Here is a 19823-nt window from a genome sequence, read left to right as displayed (position 1 = left end):
GTCCTCTGGTACCTGGCCAGAGCACCATGAGTGCTTGTAAAGCTGTGCCACAGGTCCTGCAATGACCTCTGCCAATTCCCTCAGCACCCTGGGGTGGAGAGCATCTGGACCTGCTGATATAAACACGTCCAGCCCCACCAGAAGTTCCCTAACTAGGTCCTCCCTGACCCTACGCCTGGCTGTGCCTCTCCTGACTCTGTCTGGGATCCTGGTGTGGGGGATGTCACACCAGGATTTCTATTGCTCAGAAATATGGAGGCAAAGAATTTTTTAAAGAGGTCAGCTTTATCGTCTGGTGCTACCACCAGATTGCCAAGCGTGTCCTGCAGGGGCCCCACGTTATCTGGTGCCTTCTTTTTACTCCCTATGTATTTAAAAAAAGGACTTCTTGTTATCTCTGATCCTGGTTGCCAGCCCTAGTTCTGTCTTCGCCTTAGCCTTCCTAACAGCCCCCCTACAGTCTTGAGCAATGGAGGTATAATCCTCCTTGGTGATGGCCCCTCCACCAGGTGTATGCCTCCTTTTTAGCTTTCAGACGTTCCTGAATGCCTTTGGTGAGCCATGGGGGCTTTTGAGCACTCTTGCCCACTTTGATTCGCATTGGGACTGTCACCCTTTCGGCTCGGAGGGAACAACCTTAAGGAACAACCACTTGTCTTGAACTCCCAACTCCCCTACCCTCCAGGACCTCAGTTCCTCCCTGACTAGTCTCCTTAACTCATTGAAATTGGCCCTCCTGAAGTCAAGAGCTACTGCCTTGCTGCAGGCTCTCGACACCCTGTGCTGAATGGTGAATTATGATCGCTAATTGCCCAGGTGGTTGAGAACTTAGCTTGGATCTCTCTACAGCACTTAATCTAAGGCACCTAGATAGAAGAAAGTCAAGCTCCACATAACTGAATAAATAGAAAGCCCTGGGTGTAAACAGAGGCAAATGCATTCATGTATAAAATGCGAAGGAAGTAGAAGCAGGGATGACTGAACAAATGCACATATAATTCTCAGTGGGCACACACTGCTCTGTGGACCAGTCAGGAAGTGGCAATCAAACTACACGCAGTCCAAGTACACCACATCTGCAGTATAATTAAAGGACCAGTCCTGCATCCCTCACTCAGTCATTCATTTGATTAGGGCTGTATGATCAGACAAGATTCTATTATGTAGTCCAAAATTTTTTCTTTTCAATTTTTCAGGAGCCTCCTCTCCCCTCCCAAAACACATCAATACTATTCAATGTCACTGAGTTGGGATTTTAGACATACCTGAATAAATCTCCTTCTGAACAATCCAAGACCTGAAGCCTGTAAGTTTCCTAGGTTCCCATACATTCCTTCATACATTTCTTTAAGCTTGGCCTTATTTTTCTGAGCTTTTCCCAACTCATTTCTGACAGCATCAACCCAATCCTGCAAATACAGAAAAAAAGCAAGTAAAATTTGAAAGACAATGTTTTTCAGATTTTCTCTGGTAAATCAAATCAGATATCTTAGACTTATTATATTTGCTATTGATGTGACTTAGTAAATACAAAGGTCTTGGACATTTGTAAGCAATTCAAGAGCCACAGAAGTGATTTTTTTTTTTTTTTTTTTAAATAAAATGCTGGTCCTTCTACTCCAGGGGCGGGCAATTATTTTGGGTGGAGAGCTGCTTACACAGTTTTGGCAGGCTGTCGAGGGCTGCATGGGTGGCCCCGCCCCTTGACAGGTGCCCTGCCTGCTACTTCCATGTGCACAATTTAAATGGCTTACACTGAAATGTAAAACCATGAACAAGGTTGAAAACATGACAGAGAACACTCACAAGAATTAATTTTGCCTGGTCACCATCTTGGGACCAATGTCCCAGGGCCAGGACCGGTAGGGCCCAAAGCAGGGCACAGGCTGGCAAGGGTCTGTGGAGCTAGGCTGGCCTGCACCAGTAGGGAGAGGGGGGAGCTGGCCCAGCTCCTAAAGAACCTGCTGGCTGGGACCCCATGCTCCTGCCACCCTGCTCTGGGCCCCGGGACACTGGTGCAGGCCCCATGTTCCTGCTGGCTCCCGCGCCCGCTCGCTCCCAGTGCCCCCTAGCCCCACAGTACAGGCAGGAGGCAGCGCACAGCCCCGACCCCCTGCTCATTGGGAGGGAAGAAGCTGGTGCTGAGCGCAGGGAAAAGCGGCTCCTCGCCTGCCCCATGCCCCACACTGCAGCTGCTTGCAGCCCATGCGGGGCTGCCTATGCCTGCTCCAGACAGCCCTGCGTGGGCTGTGAGTGGCGTGCCGGCCACTGGGTGGGGGAGGGGCCGCTTTCCTCCATGCTGGGAAGAAGCCCGGGGAAAAGCGGCCCCTCCCCTGCCCTGTGGCTGGCACTCCCTGCTGTGGCCGCTCGCAGCCTGCACAGGGCTATCCAGAGCAGGCACAGGCAGCCCCAGGCGGGCTGCAAGCAGCTGCAGCATGGGGCATCAGGCACAGGGTAGGCATGGGGCTGCTCCCCCCGCCCCCACTCCTTCCCACTCAGATTTTCTCTGGGCCACTCTTCCCTGGGCTCCTTCCCTGCCCGGGGTCCTCCTCTGCCCTTCCCCCACCTTACCCCTTACCTGAGGTTCCGGCGCCGCCAGGGCAGCCACGTGCTCCCAGGCTAGAAGCCTCTGCCGGGGCTTCCGGCTGGGGGGGGGAGGGGGGGGGCGGGGACAGGGCTGGGCAGGACCTGCTGTTGTGGGAGCCTGCTGGGCTTCCCCTGGGTCCTTCAGCCCTTGGTTCCTGTCATTTTTTACAGGAACCAAAAGCAGATAAATATTATTTTTCTAAATTTTTTAGGGGCCCTGTGGGCTGGATAGAATGGCCTTGCAGGCTGCATCCAGCCCGTGGGCCGTATTTTGCCCACCTCTGTCCTACTCCCTCATTTGTCGGGTTACTGCAGTAGCAATTGTGCATCAACCTAGGTCCTGGCCCATTGGGCCAGATATGCAAATATAAAGTGAGAGTCCCTGCCCAAAAGAATTTACAGTCTAAAAGGGTAAGGAAAGGTGCATAAAAAGAGGCAGTGTAAACAATGATTATGCCACTGTTTCACCCTATGTTATGCTTTGCCATTTAGATCCTTTCAATGAAGTAGCATCTTTCCTGGTTCAAGTTAAATCACAACCCCCCAGCATCCTAGCATGCTTTCTAGCCTTGGGCTGTGCTGTGTTTCCTGTGACAGAGAGCAGGGCTAGCCCTAGCCCTCTCTTCCGTAGCTGAAGCAGTGAGGGCTGGCTGACAAGGGCGCAGGGGAGGCAAGCCCATCTGGAGATGCAGCCCAGTCTGCAAAGGGGGGGGGGGGAGAGGGAGGAGGGAACCATTGCCCCCTCACCCCCCAGCAAACCTCCGCTGGGGTCTGGGAGGTTAAACACCCCTTCTCCTGCTCAAACTTACTGCTGGCTGCAACTGTGGACTACAAATTCTAGAGGCATCTGGAAGCAAGAAGAGGAAGCAATGAGCAACTCTGCAGAGTCCTGCTGTTATAAGTCTGGATCGCAAATCCTAGAGACCTTGGGGGCAGCAGGAAGAGAAAGTGAACACAGCCAGACAGCTGTGCTCTAGCACCCTCTGGCTTGTGGCCTGAGCCACTGCAGGCATGTGGCTGCATTTCCTGAATCAAAGGTAAATGTCTGTTCACTTCTGTTTCAATTTAATTTGTGCAGCTTAGCCTAACTTGCAAAGACTGCATCGGGCTTTTTGACTATCTGTACCTAGCCTAGAAGATTAGCTAGACTGGCTAAGACAAAGGGAGGGAAGGGTGCTGGCTAGAAACTGTGAAGGAGGAAACTATAGGGGCTGGTGCAAATTGCCAACAGAAGATGATTCTGTTATACCTTGAAGAGCATCTCAGGGTTTGAAAGTTGTTCCAGAGCCTGAACAAAATCTTGAATCACTCCTCCTCTGTCCAATTTACTTTTTATCCTGCAAAGAAAATCAACAGAACAATCCCACAAAAACTGCCATCAGCATATTCTCAGTCAAGTGGTCCAGATCCTCTCCTATACTCAAGGTCTGAACAAACAGTATTCTACACAACTCATGGATGGACAGAAATACTTTGAGACAGGGCTGTTTAGTAGCAACAGTGGGATGGACCACTGCATGGCTGCTAAAGCACTAAGTTGCCCAATTCTCTGTGTTGCTTGCCTTTGCTTGGTATTTGCCAAGTGTCTGCTATGAAAATAGCAGCTCAAAATTGCTGGGGAGGGAAAGGGGGCCTGGGGGGGTGGGAGTAACCCTTTTTGTACTGAAAACTCAGGAAGAACAATAGGCATTCACATCCAACACATGCCACACAACTGGGCAACAGTCATTAATTGTGAGAAGCACAAGAGGCTTTGCCTTCTTGTTTCAAAACTAAGACATGTATCTTACGCTGCATATAGTGGGATCATTTGAAGATCAGAAAATTGCCTGGTACAGAGCTAGCAGTTAATTATTCTAGTCCACCTCAGCTACTATCAGCATGGTGTGGTTAGCAAATCTGAAACTAAGTCCTGTCTCTTTCAAGGCTGCTATTAGGAGCAAGACTTTTGGAGGAAAAATGTAACAAGCAACAAAAGGAGGTGTGACTAGCAGTGTATTCTCTGACTAGTGTAAATATAACTTGTGTTGTTGGTGAGGTGGGAAGAACAGAGAGCAGACTATTCCCTTCATAAATTAGTAGGCATACTTAATTGGCCTTTCCTGTTGGAAACCATGGGCGAAGAGCTACTTCCATGTGCACAATTTAAATGGCTTACACTGAAATGTAAAACCATGAACAAGGTTGAAAACATGACAGAGAACACTCACAAGAATTAATTTTGCCAGGACTTGACAGATTCCAAAGGCGAAGTTACATTGTCTTCAAATATTGTAGTCAACACCTAAACTAGATTTTTCCGTCTCAGTGGTAGAAAGGGGAGAATGAAGGGTTAATAGGGAGTCTGCAGAGATAAGTAGTATGTCCTAAACTATAAAAATGCAGTCAGCTCCAAAAAAGAAATTCCATGCTCCTTTTGGATGTCTAAGGATAGCATGTATTTTAAACAAATAATGGCTTTTTCCATGTAAAAATCAGCAGACATACAGCCCTATTACATGGTCATACATTCAAATCCAAGGTCAAGTTACCCCCTTGGCAAGTCTACAGTATATTTATTACACTGGAAAGTAACCAGATAGACTGTCATGTGTCTGCTTCCTTAGTCAGCTTCATTTCATGGTTTTGCTCCCGTCACCTTGGCTGCTTGCAGACATTAAAAAAACCCACAAAAAAGGCATGCTTTACTGGAAAGAGCAATGCGTTACTTCAACCTGGCTCTGCAGCATCTATAAAGACTGGGCACTTCAATCAGCTATTAGATAAAAGCGCCAAAAAGCCAGGTTGAAGCAACACGCTGCCTCTTCTGGGTACATGCTGGGCTTGGTGTGGGAATGCACCAAGTTTAAAGTAAATCACCATTTTTGGGGGGGAGGAAAGGCGGGGGGAATTACATCTGAAAGCACCTGGTGGTTAGGTGCAGTAACATGGGCTACCCCAGACCATCTAGCTTGAGATGACTGGTTGTACACCTACCCTTTACTAGAGTAAATTTACTATGGCGTAAAATCTAGCTTAAAAATTATTCTGTTGTATATCTATGCGTCTAGACTATCAACTCTGTCTCACTCTAGGATTTTACCATATTGCCCCATTTGCAAGTCAACTTTGCTTACAAGTCAAACTCCTGTTTTCAGGAAAATTTTAGAATCCCCCCCCCACCCATATTTGCCAATAACTTAAGTCCCTGCACTGCAAAAACACACAGGAGAATCAAATAAGCAAAGAAAGGATCCAGAGAGTTAAATGCACTAAAATTAAAAAGTATCCTCTCTGCCAGAGAAATTCTGCCCAGGGTTTACCATATCTCACAAATGTTTAGCTCAATGGAAGCTGCAGGTTTAAATAGAGTGAAAGACCTGTATTAAAAGCCAGATTTGAACTGCAGTCCTGGATTCAGATTTAATAGGACAAGTGGAGTGAAAAATAATACAATTAGTCCTGGTTTCAGAAGTTTGAATGCCAAATTTTCCTAATTATTTGAGAGAGACAGTGAATGGGAAAGCGCCTGGTTGTTTCCATTGCTGTTGTGCACATACTCAGCTCACATTTGACTTTAAAAACACAACCAAAATACCTTCAGCTAATTTGGGTTCTGGAAGAACATAACATACTGTCTTTTAGAATATTTTAAGTTCAGCCATTTTTTTTAGTTTAGTATTAGAAATTTTCAGGATCACTTGTCTTTTCCAAGTAACAGAAGATGTCCAAAGGCACCCACACTTTTGAAGTGTATCCAACTACATAGTTTTCTACCTCTGTGGCTCTAGTGGTGACCTGTCCCAGAGCTGGGAACACAACACTTCCTACTTCTTCTAGCAGAGCCAGGGATCTAAAAGTCTGAATCTGACACCACAGTCTTAACACTTCTGCACTTCTACCCAGCCTGCCTCCCACTCCAATAGAACAGATCACGGAGATACCATATTTCACAGCGTTTAGATTGACCCTGGTTTAAAAATTAGGGAAGTTAGGATTTTCACTGGCACCATGTATAAATTGGAGCTGGGCTCGGTGTTTGGCTGGTTTGGCCCCATCCCCTGTGAGCAGTACTGCATGGGCCACGCCAGCCAAGCACCAAGCCCAGCACCATCTGCTGCAAGCAGCACTGCTGAGCACTGAGCCCAGCCCCATCCCCTGCGGGTGGCACTGGGCTCACAAAGGGTGGAGCCACGCCAGCTAAGCCTGGCTTTGTCTGCTAAGTGCTGGGCCTGGCTCTGCCAGCCAAATGCTGAGCTGGGCACCACTTGCAAGGGCCAGGGCCAGGGCCAGGGCCAGGCTCAGCTGATGTGGTCCAGACAGTGATGCTCACAAGGGCTGGGGCTGTACCAGCCGAACTCCGAGCCCAGCCCAGCCCCGTCCCCTGTGAGTGGTGCCAGGCTCGGTGCTCGGCTGGCGCAGCCCCATCCCTTGCGAGCAGTGCTGCATGGGCTATGCCAGTGCCAGCTGAGTGCTGAGCCCGGTACCACTTGCAGGGGACGGTGATACACTGTATAAGTCAAGGTTGAATTTTAAGAGTTAAAAATTGGGCTTCAAACCTCGACTTATATACTGTGAAATACAGTAGATCCCCAGGAACCAGAGCACTTCCCAAGCAACCACCACAATGGGGCAGATGGCTATGTACGGCACTCTTAAGAGCCAGCCAACACAAGGTCATCTGCTCCGATATGGTGGTAGTGGAGTAGATAACCCTGTACAGCATGCTTAAGGGCAGAGGAGTACATGACTCCATAGTGTTGGTCCTCAAGGGTGCCATACAGAGTGATCTACCCCAAACATTAATGCCATATCATTCCAATCATAGGTCAACACTATATAAGCCAACTGTCATTTTGATGGTTCTTTTTGATGGAAAAAGGTCAACTTACAATGAAAAGATCAGTTGTATCTGAAACTACATATAACAGATCTGTAGTAGTTTCAGATATCTGAAACAATATATTGTTGAGAGCAGGTAAAAGGCAAATGCATTTTTTTTGTTTTATTTTTTTTCCCCAAGAAGCATGGTAGATTCTTATTGATCAAGAATGGTAGATGCTCAGCACCTCTAAAATAAACTGAGCCATTTATTGATACTTTCATATTAACATGCACTATCACATTAAGTGCCAAATATGATAGCACATGCAGGTGCTTAAGCTTAGACATTAGTAAAGTTGGCTTACTTACCAGTTTTTCTATGCTTTCCCTTTAACTAAACATAGTACATACTATGTTGTTTGCAAAGTATAACTTCCTGTAAAAAAAATCTTTAAATTATTATTGGGATTTAAAAGCTCACCTTGTTACAAATTCCTTGTTTTTATGGCCAGCTGCAGTGTCTTTGAAGGAATAATTTTCACTGCTGATCATGAAAGGAAATATAATTGCTTGAGGATAGTTATCTGCAATCTCTTCAACAGTGTGGTGCACAGCTACTGCTTCATCTTTGTCGAGTACTGCCATCATCTGGCTAATCCAACCAATGAACTGCCAGCAGGGAACTGTAGAAATCTGCAAAATACATGGTTCACATCTTCAACGTTTGTTCCTCATTTCTTGAACATAAGCAAAAACAAACAAAACAAAAAACTGCTCTTTGTCCCAACTCAGCAGGCAGAAACACATGGAAAGACAGAACATCAGATTGCACAGAACATCCCCTGCCAAAGGAGTCACTTCTACTGCTTGTTAAAATTTTCCTTTGCAAAAACTTTATGGCTTACTGGGCGAGCAAGGTGAGATCCGACACTCAACTGCACTTCATTTGTTTGTCAGGATACAACATCTTCTGCGCACCACTTCTAACCATCTTCAAAATTTCAGGGAAAGCTTTAGCCACCCCAATTCTATTGATTTTAATGAGACTATGAAAACTAAACAAGATGAAATCGAGGATATGCCAAGACTTGCTCACTGATCAGTATACCCATAACCTTAATATATTCTACTACAAACATAAATGACTAGAACTATGTGACGCCACTGCCTGCAAGCACTGGCCTTAGTGTCGAAGGAGGACATTCCAGTCCTACCTTCCAGGACAAAAAGAGAAAAAAAAAATGTCCTAACATCTGCATGTGGCTCCTGTGGAGCCTGTCTGCCAGACAAGACTTCACCCACTATCTTAATGTGTCAGTCATTACTGCTACAATTCTTCCAACCTCATTTTCCACAAGTATATTCTCAGTTTCTAGAGGAAACCAAGCTGCATTTCTGGTCTCCCTGATACCTTTCTGGTCTGGCTTCAGTTCAGTACTGTCTTCCACTCTGTATGTACCAGCATCAGTATCCAATAGGAAAGGGGTGTTGAAAATAAAGGAAAGCAAAGACAGGGGCAGTAAGAAGGGAACAGGAGACGCAGAATCCTGGGCATGTGGAAGAGCGGGAAGTGGTAGGGCACAGGGAAATCCTAATGTGGAATATGAGGACAAAAAACTTTGACCATGAATGAAAGAAGGGTGATGCCATTACGAGGGAGGGTATAAAGTCCCTGTCATGGAGGAAACAAACTACAGAAGGGTAATGAATGGCTGGTACCCAGGGAATGGAAGGAGGCACTGCTGCATGCAACAAGTGCTGCCTATGGAAGTACAAATGTGCATAACTAATCTCCACTGATGCATTCCACAGGTGACTTGGCACAAAGTACAGTGAAACATGCCATAAAACTAGTACCCAAAATTACACAGCAGACCACAATTCTATTTTAGTGAAAAGATTCTGCTCACATAATAAACTGGATACAGTAATGATCTGTCGTCCTGCCTTGCTCTAAGCAGCATGGTAAAATATCTTCAATTTATTTGAGCAAGACTTGCCATTCTGCCCACGCTTAACATCTGCTAGCTCCCTCGGCCATCAAACCCACCCTAACTTTATTTATAATAAAATTTCCTGCTCTTGAAACAGAAGCAACTAACCTCTTGTGCCATTAGACTTAGGGTCTCTGCTGGATACCTCTCTATTATTTGCAGCAGCCTGGGAAATTTTAGCCTGGCTTCCCTGGAATTCAATTTTAAAGCTTTTATCATCTTCTCCACTACAATAGCTGGGAACGTCTGCAGATCCACTGCACTGATATCTGCCAGGAGACATTAAACAAAAATTATCAGAATTGCCATTGTTTGTTTCATGTCATGATCATTTGAAACATTCATCTTTACTCTTGAGCACAATAAATACTTTCAGTGCTCTGTAGGGGTTTTTAACAAGTTTTTATTTTCACTTTGTTCCGGTTCCCATTGCAAGATCTGTTTGTACTGCATACATCAGCAACACATGTATTCTTGGGTCACTAGGATTCGCTTTTATCAGGAGGCTGCATCACCACTAATATCTTACCCATTTTTAAATACAGCACTGTTGCAGTCTGGGATGCAACAAGAAAAGCATCTCCTGGATAATTATCCCACAAGTAAGATGGAAACCTCATGACTCACTAACATTGAAGCCAGGAAAGAAGGTTAAAAAAATTATTTAAAAAAAAAAAAAAAAAGATAGGAGGATGTAAATACCATCTAAATTAAGGATAAAATGTCTCAATTTAAATTCAAACCCTGCTGTCATCTCACAAGTAGCATGAAAGGAGATGTATTTTAGGGAAATTCAAATCAACAGGTGTTCTTTCCCTGCTAACACTATATAACATTTTCAGCTATCCAGCTCTAGCCTTTGCAGGCATTCGGACAGTCTTTGGCATCTGATTGTTTCGCTGGGAGGTCCTGTAAGATCTATGTAATTTCTGATCACCAGATAAGCCTTCTTCCTCTTTATGTAGGTGCTTGTCACAGAAATCAACCAAAGTCAGGTAAGCATCTATCACTCCAGTCAGGTTTACATGCTCCATGGTGCGAGACTGCATTTCTTCTTCAGCCTTCCTCACTGCGTTGCTGAAGTACTGGAAAGCCTGCTTGTTCAGACTTGCAATCACCTGAAATTCAACCAAAAGTGGAAATCACATTAGCAGTAATACTCTGCGATTCTCCAGAGCTCAGCAAATAAGTCATGCAGAAGTTATTCATTAAATTTAGCTTTTTATCAAATATTTCATGAGGAAAGGTTCTTGGTTCCAAGTGTTCAATAGGGCTGTGCGAAGCTTCAGTCCCTGATTCCATTCGGCAGAGATTCAGCCCAGTTTGGTGGCTGAATCTCCAAAGCGAATCAGAAGACCCTTTAATTTCTCCAAATTGAATCAGAACCCTCCCCGAATCAATTCGAAGAGATTCAGAAAGATTTGGCAATTTGGATGAACACACAGCTTTAAATATTTTTTCTACATACCTCAAAGTACCAGCTGGCTTGTGAATGCTGCAATGGTGGGGTGGATGGAGCGTCCTTTAGAAGTGTGGGGGGCTCCCTAGTTCAGTCGGCAGCAGACCTGGAAGTGGACTAGAAGCACTTCGGTCCACTTCTGGGTCCACCGGGGAGCGCGCTGGGGGCCCCCCCACCTCCCAGACCCTGGAGGCACCAGTCACCAAGCCGTGGAACACAGAGGGGCTCGGTGACTGATGCCTCCTGGGTCTGGGGGGGCAACTGGGGTCCCCCCATGGCCGATTGCTGAGCCGGGGAAACTGGGGGGGCCCCCCACACGCTCAGTGGCAGACCTGGAAATGGACTGGAAATATTTCCGGTCCACTTCTGGGTTTGCTGCCAAGCACGCAGGGGCCCCCCACCAAGCACTACTGAGGTACGCTCCATCCGCCCCACCAATGCAGAGTTCATGAGCCGTGCCTGGTACCTCAAGGTATGTAGAAAAAACATTTAAAGCTGTGTCTATGGCCGAATTGCTGATTTTCCGAATCAGCATCAAATCTTCAGATTCGGATTTGGCCGAATCGAACTGGGGATAGTGATCTGAATCAACTAATCGAATCACTGTCCCCGATTCGGGCCAAATCCAAATCTGAATCTAATACAGCCCACTTCGCACACCCCTAGTGTTCGATATCTGAAACTTGAGTCATGTTGGCTAACTGCACACACCGATAACACATTGCTGTTTTTGCTTAGCTACTGGACTGGCCTGGCTTTTAGAAGGAGTAGAGAATAGACATGTCCTTTAAATCTGCAGCCCCCAAACCAGCAAATTTGCTTATAAGACTACTTGAAAACAGTTCATATGAAAACAACTGTGCCTGAAACAGATGGGGTTTTGTTTTATTTTTAAAAAACCATGCCCAGTTCTAGTTTTTAACTTATTATACCTGTTGTCCCTTTGCCAGTTATGAAAAGGGAGGTTCAGGGCAGTTATAGATGCTTCTATTATGACACAAGTAAACAAACAGAAATCAAAGCACTTTACCAAAAGCATCTTAGGTCTATCAAGTCCTTCAGTTACCACCAATGCAGTCACTTGTTTGGAATGCACCATTCATATGACAGCAACACCAGGCAACAGAGAAATACCAGGCATCAGTGAGAGAGATGGTAGCCAGCACAGCTAGACTGAATTTTTGGTAGACAGAGGCACAATATGGAAAGTGGATTTTGATCAGGGCTCTACCTTTAGGGCATTACCTATTAATGCCCTTACTTTTACAGAAAGAACTGTGGTATCTCAGCCTGTCATCAAAAAAGGCATCATTGTAGGAATGCTGGTTAAACAGCGACACCAGGTAAACAGAACAGTAAGGCACAGACTCCTCTCCCTGCAGCACCTAGCTTTCTTGCAAATGTCTAACCTTTCTTAATTTTTGTTATCTAACAGGGATCATAGTATAAGGTGATGATGAACAGACCTCCAGCTCACCTCCCAAACATCCATTATAAAGAATGCTGCTTCTCATTTTAGTAGAGCAAGTCGGACAAAAACCCTGTAACATGGCTTGAGAGTTAAGTACTTATTCCACAGAAATTCTAGGGCTACTGTCAGGCCCTTTCCTTTCTATACCACACCTTGGCTTTTCTTTGATATCTATAAAAAGCAACATCTGACTTAATATTCAGCCTTGTTGTACCGATCTGATTTGTTTTACAGACAGCACCAGCTCCTAAGGCAACACATAACAGAGGGAATGTTCTAGTTGTAGTTATTCCCCATGACCCCTGATCAAGGGCATCTATCAAGATCAGTGGAGATAAATCAAGAGTTGCAGCTGAAGTTTTCACTTGTATCCCTCAGACAGATGGAACTTCATTTCCAGGGCATCTCAAACAATTACATATGCATTTAAGACATTGGCAGGGTCTATTTCATAGAGAAATAAGGCTAGAAGGGCCCTCAAGAGATGCTGTACTCCTTAATTAAGGCAAAGGACAAACTATTTCTTTTAATGGTACTCTCTCAGCTATAATCAATAGCTAAAATGATTTAAATAAATTAGCTATACTATTATCAAAAGACAACTACCTTCATTGGCTAGCATTGCCTGACAGATATCCAAGGGCAGCATTCCTGCACCTGTCTGGCTGGTTTCTGCTTCCAGTATATTTGTAGCTGAAAGCATGCATGCGTACAGAGACATCACTTTCCCTACTTTGCAAAGACATGCCAGTAAAGGAGCAGCTTGGGAGGATATGGCCACAGCAGATTGAAGATCTATGCAGGATTTTTAACTCAGCAAGAGATCAGGGCATGGATTTTCCTCTCCTGTAAGACCTGCAGAGGAACAATGCCTCTCCCAAGTACAAGGGCTATCCAAGGGTGAGGGTGTGTGGCTAGAGGTCAGGCTAACAGAAACTGTTCACAGCTTCAGTGCACTGAGAAACCAACACAAGTATTAGTGTGGGTTTACTGTAATAACCAGCGTGCTCAATTGACTCATGAAATATAACATTATCTACAGCACTGAGGAACTTGAAAAAAGGAAGGAGTTTCCTTCACCTTTTCTGGACTGTCAGGCTTCTCTCCAGAAAGCATTGAGACTTTTCTAACTTTGTCTTCCTCGAGTTCCTCAAGACACCGTGGATCCTTGCTAAGGGCTACAGCCATAATGCGGTAAGTGATACCCAGGAGAAGATTTTGGTTACGCAAGATCTCTATGTTCTTGCTCAGCTGGTCAGGCACATTCTCATCTGTTGGAATTCAATGGTAAAATCAACAACTTGGCAGTGAAGTGGACGCCCATAAAAAAAAGAACAGAACCCATAGCATGACTTCTGCATTAGTACAGTCCTACTAGATAATGCATTACCCAGTAAGGAGACAGTTTTCAACACTGTGAGTATTTGTTGAGGGCTACTCTGGCTCTGACAGGAACTGTGGCTGACACGGCAATAGCTGTGGTTCCATCTCACTAGCCAGCTGTCTCTGGTTTTAGATTCCCTCTGCAGATCCTTCAGAAGCTTCTTAGCAACTGCAAAGCTGTTCTGTATGAATAGATCAAAGTGGTAGTTTTTCAGTAACACATTGTAGAAGGGTAGGTTAAATAAAGAAATCAAATAAATAGAAAAGACTCCTAAATGTAGGCAAAATATGGAAGGGTTCCACTGCTGAACAGCTTATATATGAAAAACAAACTTACACTAATGAAGATATGGGAGGGGGAGGGGAGGAGAGGGAAAACTGATCTAAAATTTGATGGACAGAAGAGGTTTTATTCTATTTGTATCAAATAATTATCAGTCATCCACCAATACAAACACCTACCAGTGATTTTATCTGCCATGTGGCCCAATTCAACAAAGCATTTAAATGTGTTCAAGTGTTTTGAGGAACCGGGTCTATAATAAACAGAATTAATCAAAACCTTAGTCTCAGTTTCGCCTAACCCTCTAAAACCATATTGGGTTTATATATGTATTGTAGCATAGAGGAAAAACTCTCTCTCTCAATCTCTATCTACAGTACCTAAATTTGATGGGGGTGAACTAAGGTACAACAGAAGCATTTCACATTATAATGGAAATATTTTTTAATGTTACTGGACTTGTTCCAAGCTGGGAACCCTCAACTCTATTTTAGCGTGGAATTCTTATTCCCTTCATTGTAACTGACAGACCCTATTCAACATACATAGGCAAAATTTTGAAATGTTATGTTAAAAATTAGGGTTCTAAATCATTTAAACTATTAATAAGTGGTCTGACTTTCATATATATTGAGTATGACATTCACTGAGCCCAACGGTAGTTTTTGAATGTTCTAAAAACAGGTTATTTGATTGCAGACTTTAGATAAATGCTGGTCACAGTATCTATTAGCGTCCAACAAGAAAAGGTATGGCTGATTGGTGTCAAGTGGGGCAAGGTAAGGGGAGCTGGTTCAATCTGAATTTGGTCTGTAGCACTTTATACAGAAAGCTGACTTGTAAATGCCTGCAATAAATCACGAGACTAAGTATATAAAAATAAGAAGCTTTGAATTATGATCAATCACAACAGTTTTATTTAAAACGTCCTGCTCATAGCTATGCTGTTTATCTATTTATTCTGAAAAACATCATATCATCTAAAGAGCAAAATGAGCCTTTAGGCACAGTTCCAAGAGTTTTTCATTAAGTCATCTATTAGTTTGTACAGAAAGAATCAGACCTCCCCATGCATTCAAAAACGTTTCGTGGGAACAAATTCCTATGTGTCTGGGCAATCTTGGGACAATTAACAGCATATTTCCAGATCTAACTGATTCATGAGAAAATCATTGAAAACACAATTAGGCCATGAAGAGTCACCTGCTTTCGGGCACTCTCTATCATCTTCATTTTCATGTTGAATTTGCAGCTTCTAATCATTGAGTGAATGTTGTCTTCTTGCTGATCCACCTCCATTTCGTCACCAATGTCTCCTGCCTCAACCACCTCCATACTGTCATCAGCTTGGACATTAAGAAGTTTCTCCTGAATTTTGTCAAGAAAGAAACACCTATACAGTAAAATGGTGAAAGGGAATACAAGTTACTTCCACATACACTGAGCAGGAAACACAGATGTACATTCAGTGCTGCCATTCTTTCCACTGGCAAACATGAATAAATAATTTCAGTCAGTACCTGATGGAATTGTGCTCCTTCAGGAAAAGTAGGCATATTCTATGCATCTGAACAGTTGCAACCATGGTTAGAGTGACCCAACTAGGTGGTCAGGGATTTTGGAATGATGTATCCGTTTTACTTTGAACACTGCACCTAGCTGGAGAACCTAACTCTGTATATACTGGACTTCAGGTACCAGAAAATGCCTGTACTTTTACATTGTTTTTATATGACTTCAATCCCAAATTTACTGAGACAAGCCTACAGGCCTAACTCTAATGCCTTCATAAAATGTAAAATGGTTTATGAAATCTAAGTGCCAGACTATGCTACACGTCAGTCTTAGACCCAAAAACAAACTTTAGATTTGTATAGGCATCCTTTAAAATTTATATTCCAGCTGTGCTCAAAGACCCCAAAGTTTGGCCCTACCAATACACTAACTCATAGCAAGTCCTCCTTACTCCTAAGTTCTTATGTAATTTGACAGGACTTCCTCCAGGGCAGGCTTATTCAAGTCGAGAAAGTGTCAATCTTCACTTGCACCTGATGCTGCACAAACAGAAAGCACAGTCTCAGTCCCAAGGAGCCTGACAGTGTAATTTAATGCACGATTAAATGAGTAGGTATCTTTCTAGTCCACAACAAGCTTATCAGGTCTGTAACTCTCCAAAGTCTGTAGGTTATGGGACTTTCAAAAGGCAATAAACCAGGGGAGACCAAACTTATGAGGAGTTTTAGGGTTATTTATAGTCCGGAGAAAGAGACTGAGGGGGGATTTGATACTAGTCTTCAAAATGCCTGGAGGGCAACTACAGAGAGGATGGCAATGGCCTTTTTCCTATGGTCACAGAGGATAGGACTAGAAGCAATGGGCTCAAGCTGCAGCAGAAGAAATTTAGGTTGGAGATTAGGAGGAACAATATGACTGAAGGCACTGAAGGGTACTGAAGGCACTGGCTGACGTCATTGTGCAACCACTGGCAGTAATATTTGACCAGTCGTGGTGCACAGGCCAGGTCCCGGAGGACTGGAAAAGGGCCAATTTGGTCCCCATTTTCAAGAAGGGGAGGAAGGATGACCCAGGCAACTATAGGCCAGTCAGTATCACCTCCATCCTAGGCAAAGTCTTTGAAAAAATTATCAAGGCTCACATTTGCGAGAGCCCGGCAGGACAAATTATGCTGAGGGGAAACCAGCACGCGTTTGTAGCAGGCAGATCATGCCTGACTAATCTAGTCTCTTTTTATGACCAGGTTACGAAACACCTGGACGCAGAAGTAGGGGTTGATGTCGTATACTTAGACTTCAGGAAGGCCTTCGATACGGTATCCCACCCCATACTGGTAAACAAGTTAAGAGCCTGTGACTTGGATGACTGCACAGTCCGGTGGGTAGCGAATTGGCTAGAGGGTCGCACCCAGAGTCGTGGTGGATGGGTCGGTTTCGACCTGGAAGGGTGTGGGCAGTGGGGTCCCGCAGGGCTCAGTCCTTGGACTGATACTTTTCAATATCTTCATCAGCGACTTGGACGAGGGAGTGAAGCGTACTCTGTCCAAGTCTGCGGATGACACAAAACTGTGGGAAGTGGACACACCGGAGGGCAGGGAACAACTACAAGCAGACCTGGACAGGTTGGACAAATGGGCAGAAAACAACAGAATGCAGTTCAACAACGAGAAATGCAAAGTGCTGCACCTAGGGAGGAAAAATGTCCAGCATACCTACTGCCTAGGAAATGACCTGCTTGGTGGAATGGAAGTGGAAAGGGATCTTGGAGTCCTAGTGGACTCCAAGATGAACATGAGTCAGCAGTGTGCCGAAGCCATCAGAAAAGCTAATGGCACTTTATTGTGTATCAGCAGATGCATGACGAACAGATCCAAGGAAGTGATACTTCCCCTCTATCGGGCGCTGGTCAGACCGCAGTTGGAATACTGCATGCAGTTTTGGGCGCCTTGCTTCAAGAGGGATGTGGATAACCTGGAGAGGGTCCAGAGAAGGGCCACTCGTATAGTTAAGGGCTTGCAAGCCAAGCCCTATGAGGAGAGACTAGGGCACCTGGACCTCTTCAGCCTCCGCAAGAGAAGGTTGAGAGGCGACCTTGTGGCTGCCTATAAGTTCATCATGGGGGCACAGAAGAGAATTGGTGAGGTTTTATTCACCAAGGCGCCCCCGGGGGTTACAAGAAATAATGGCCACAAGCTAGCAGAGAGCAGATTTAGACAGGACATTAGGAAGAACTTCTTCACAGTTCGAGTGGCCAAGGTCTGGAACGGGCTCCCAAGGGAGGTGGTGCTCTCCCCTACCCTGGGGGTCTTCAAGAGGAGGTTAGATAAGCATCTAGCTGGGGTCATCTAGACCCAGCACTCTTTCCTGCCTATGCAGGGGGTCGGACTCGATGATCTATTGAGGTCTCTTCCGACCCTAGCATCTATGAATCTATGACTATGAGGGTGGTCAAGCACTGGAACATACTACCTAGAGAAATTGTACATTCTCCATCCTTAGAAATTAATCAAGAGGAGGTTAGACAAGACACTTGACTGAGATGGTTTACTTGGGGATGGTCCTGCCTTGAGCAAGAGGCTAGACTAGACGACCTTGTGAGTTCCCTTCCAGTCCTACTTTCCTATGAGCTTAAATGTACTTTGGTTAATGTCCAAACGGTTTGCAGAACAGATGCACAGATGCTCCCAAGCCCGCTTCTTTCTTTTTTGTGTCCTTGTGACAAAGTATTTAGCAGAATTTGCAGGTTCACTGGAACCTGACAGGGCCATACTGTGAGTGCTTCTGCTGTGGCCTCAAACTTGCAAACTTTGGGCTGTCAACTGTGCACCTTAGTGCCTGCATCACCTAAACCTCCCCCTCCTCCTCCCCTCCCGCCACCCCCACCAAATCTACAGGGACACAGAAGAGATGATGAACAAATATAGAGGAGTTCACTGAGGGACAGAGAGATGTGATGTGAGCAACAGAGAATGATGTGGAGCTGCACTGAGAGAAAGGAGGGAATGTGGAGAAATAGCATGGGGAGAAAAAGAGAACTTTTAAGTTTGGAAAGTATTTTATCTTCTAAAGAACTAGACCAGGAAAGTCTCCTGAAAGCCAGTCATTTCTAGAAAGTGCTGCACAGAAGAAGTTTCAAGTTACAGTTGTTGGCTTTTTTTAAATTTTTACATAGAATATACCTACACAAACAAGTTCCTGCCAGGTAAGTTTACCACATCAGTTATCTCACTGACATTATCCCACTGAGCTACATGTACCCCACCATCCAAGTAGTCTTCAACATGCATAAGGGTTCAGAATTAGACCAGGTTCACTTACAGAATTAGATCAGGTTCACTTGACCCTATTTCCCGATGGCATATCTAGCCACTGATGTAGAGCAAATAATGTTGGCTTTCTACTACTAGTCAAATCTGTTAACTGCATACAGTGCTGATCCATCCACCCACGCATCTGCCCCCTCTCTCTCTCTCTCTCCTCACTGGTTAGCAATATGAAAACAGCATGTTCCACCTGAAAGGCACGACATTACAATATTGGAAAGTCACTCAAGTGCTGTATGCAAAACACTTACTTCTACAAACAACATAAAACACAGCTGGGCAAGCTCAACAGACATGTAGAGCTGCAGTTAACAAAGAAGCTTCTCATCTTACCGGTTTGTAATGATATCATCCCAGATGTTCATAGGGTCCATTTTAGCATCTGGATATCTGCTTGTCCAAATTCTGAGAAGTCTCTTAAGGGAAGCTTGAGAAGCTAAGTTACCTAAAATCAATAAAGATACTTTTTAAAAAGGCTAAATTCAAGCAATGTGAAAACGAACGTCCCCCCTGATTTTTACAAACTAGTGGCAAGCAGAGACTAAATACATAGATTTCTATCAACAACTTATTCATATTTCCAGACTTCTACAGTATAACCTCATAAATCTGAGTATCAGCAATCCGGAGTTCTCAAAAATCTGGCACTTGTTAAGATTCCCACTCCGCTCCCCCAGATGGGGAGGGGGAAGCTTCCACGCAGTGCCTGCCACCGCCATCCACACTCCGCGTGCAGCTGCTCCAGGACCGGCCGCAGCTTCAGTATACTGTATTACTCTGGTGTTTAGCGTACTATTTTGGAGTTGTTTCTACACCCAAAATGCAGCAGATTAAGGAAACCAGAGATGTCATAATTATCATAGGAAAAGAACAACTACTACTAGCAGTATTCCCTATAGGAATAATGTAAAACATATACTGCAACTATTAATTACATTTTGGTACTAAGTGGATAATGCATAGTTAGCTTCATATTTCACATCCAGAATGGCAGATATTGAAAGAAC

At 44.6% G+C, this 19823-nt stretch overlaps 1 protein-coding gene across 5 annotated transcripts in view; it reads right to left on the bottom strand.

Annotated features, from left to right (window-relative positions):
* The window catches only part of PRKDC (protein kinase, DNA-activated, catalytic subunit), a 127903-nt gene that overhangs the window by 20204 nt on the left and 87876 nt on the right, over positions 1-19823 (bottom strand). For 4 of the 5 annotated variants that reach the window (XM_019498583.2, XM_006268817.4, XM_019498582.2 and 1 more), the window contains 9 exons: positions 19150-19261; positions 15183-15372; positions 13704-13878; positions 13394-13584; positions 10321-10501; positions 9492-9652; positions 7871-8082; positions 3836-3923; positions 1266-1409 (listed from right to left, as the gene is read on the bottom strand). In XM_019498583.2, the coding sequence (XP_019354128.2) occupies positions 1266-1409; positions 3836-3923; positions 7871-8082; positions 9492-9652; positions 10321-10501; positions 13394-13584; positions 13704-13878; positions 15183-15372; positions 19150-19261 (1454 nt within the window). The remainder of the gene's footprint in view (positions 1-1265; positions 1410-3835; positions 3924-7870; positions 8083-9491; positions 9653-10320; positions 10502-13393; positions 13585-13703; positions 13879-15182; positions 15373-19149; positions 19262-19823) is intronic. The other variant, XR_009460734.1, reaches the window with a different exon arrangement.

The sequence above is a fragment of the Alligator mississippiensis genome, chromosome 3 (assembly GCF_030867095.1).
Source record: "Alligator mississippiensis isolate rAllMis1 chromosome 3, rAllMis1, whole genome shotgun sequence".
NCBI lineage: Eukaryota > Metazoa > Chordata > Crocodylia > Alligatoridae > Alligator > Alligator mississippiensis.
The sequence above is the reverse complement of the archived record's forward strand: the minus strand, read 5'-3'. Positions and strand labels throughout refer to the sequence as shown.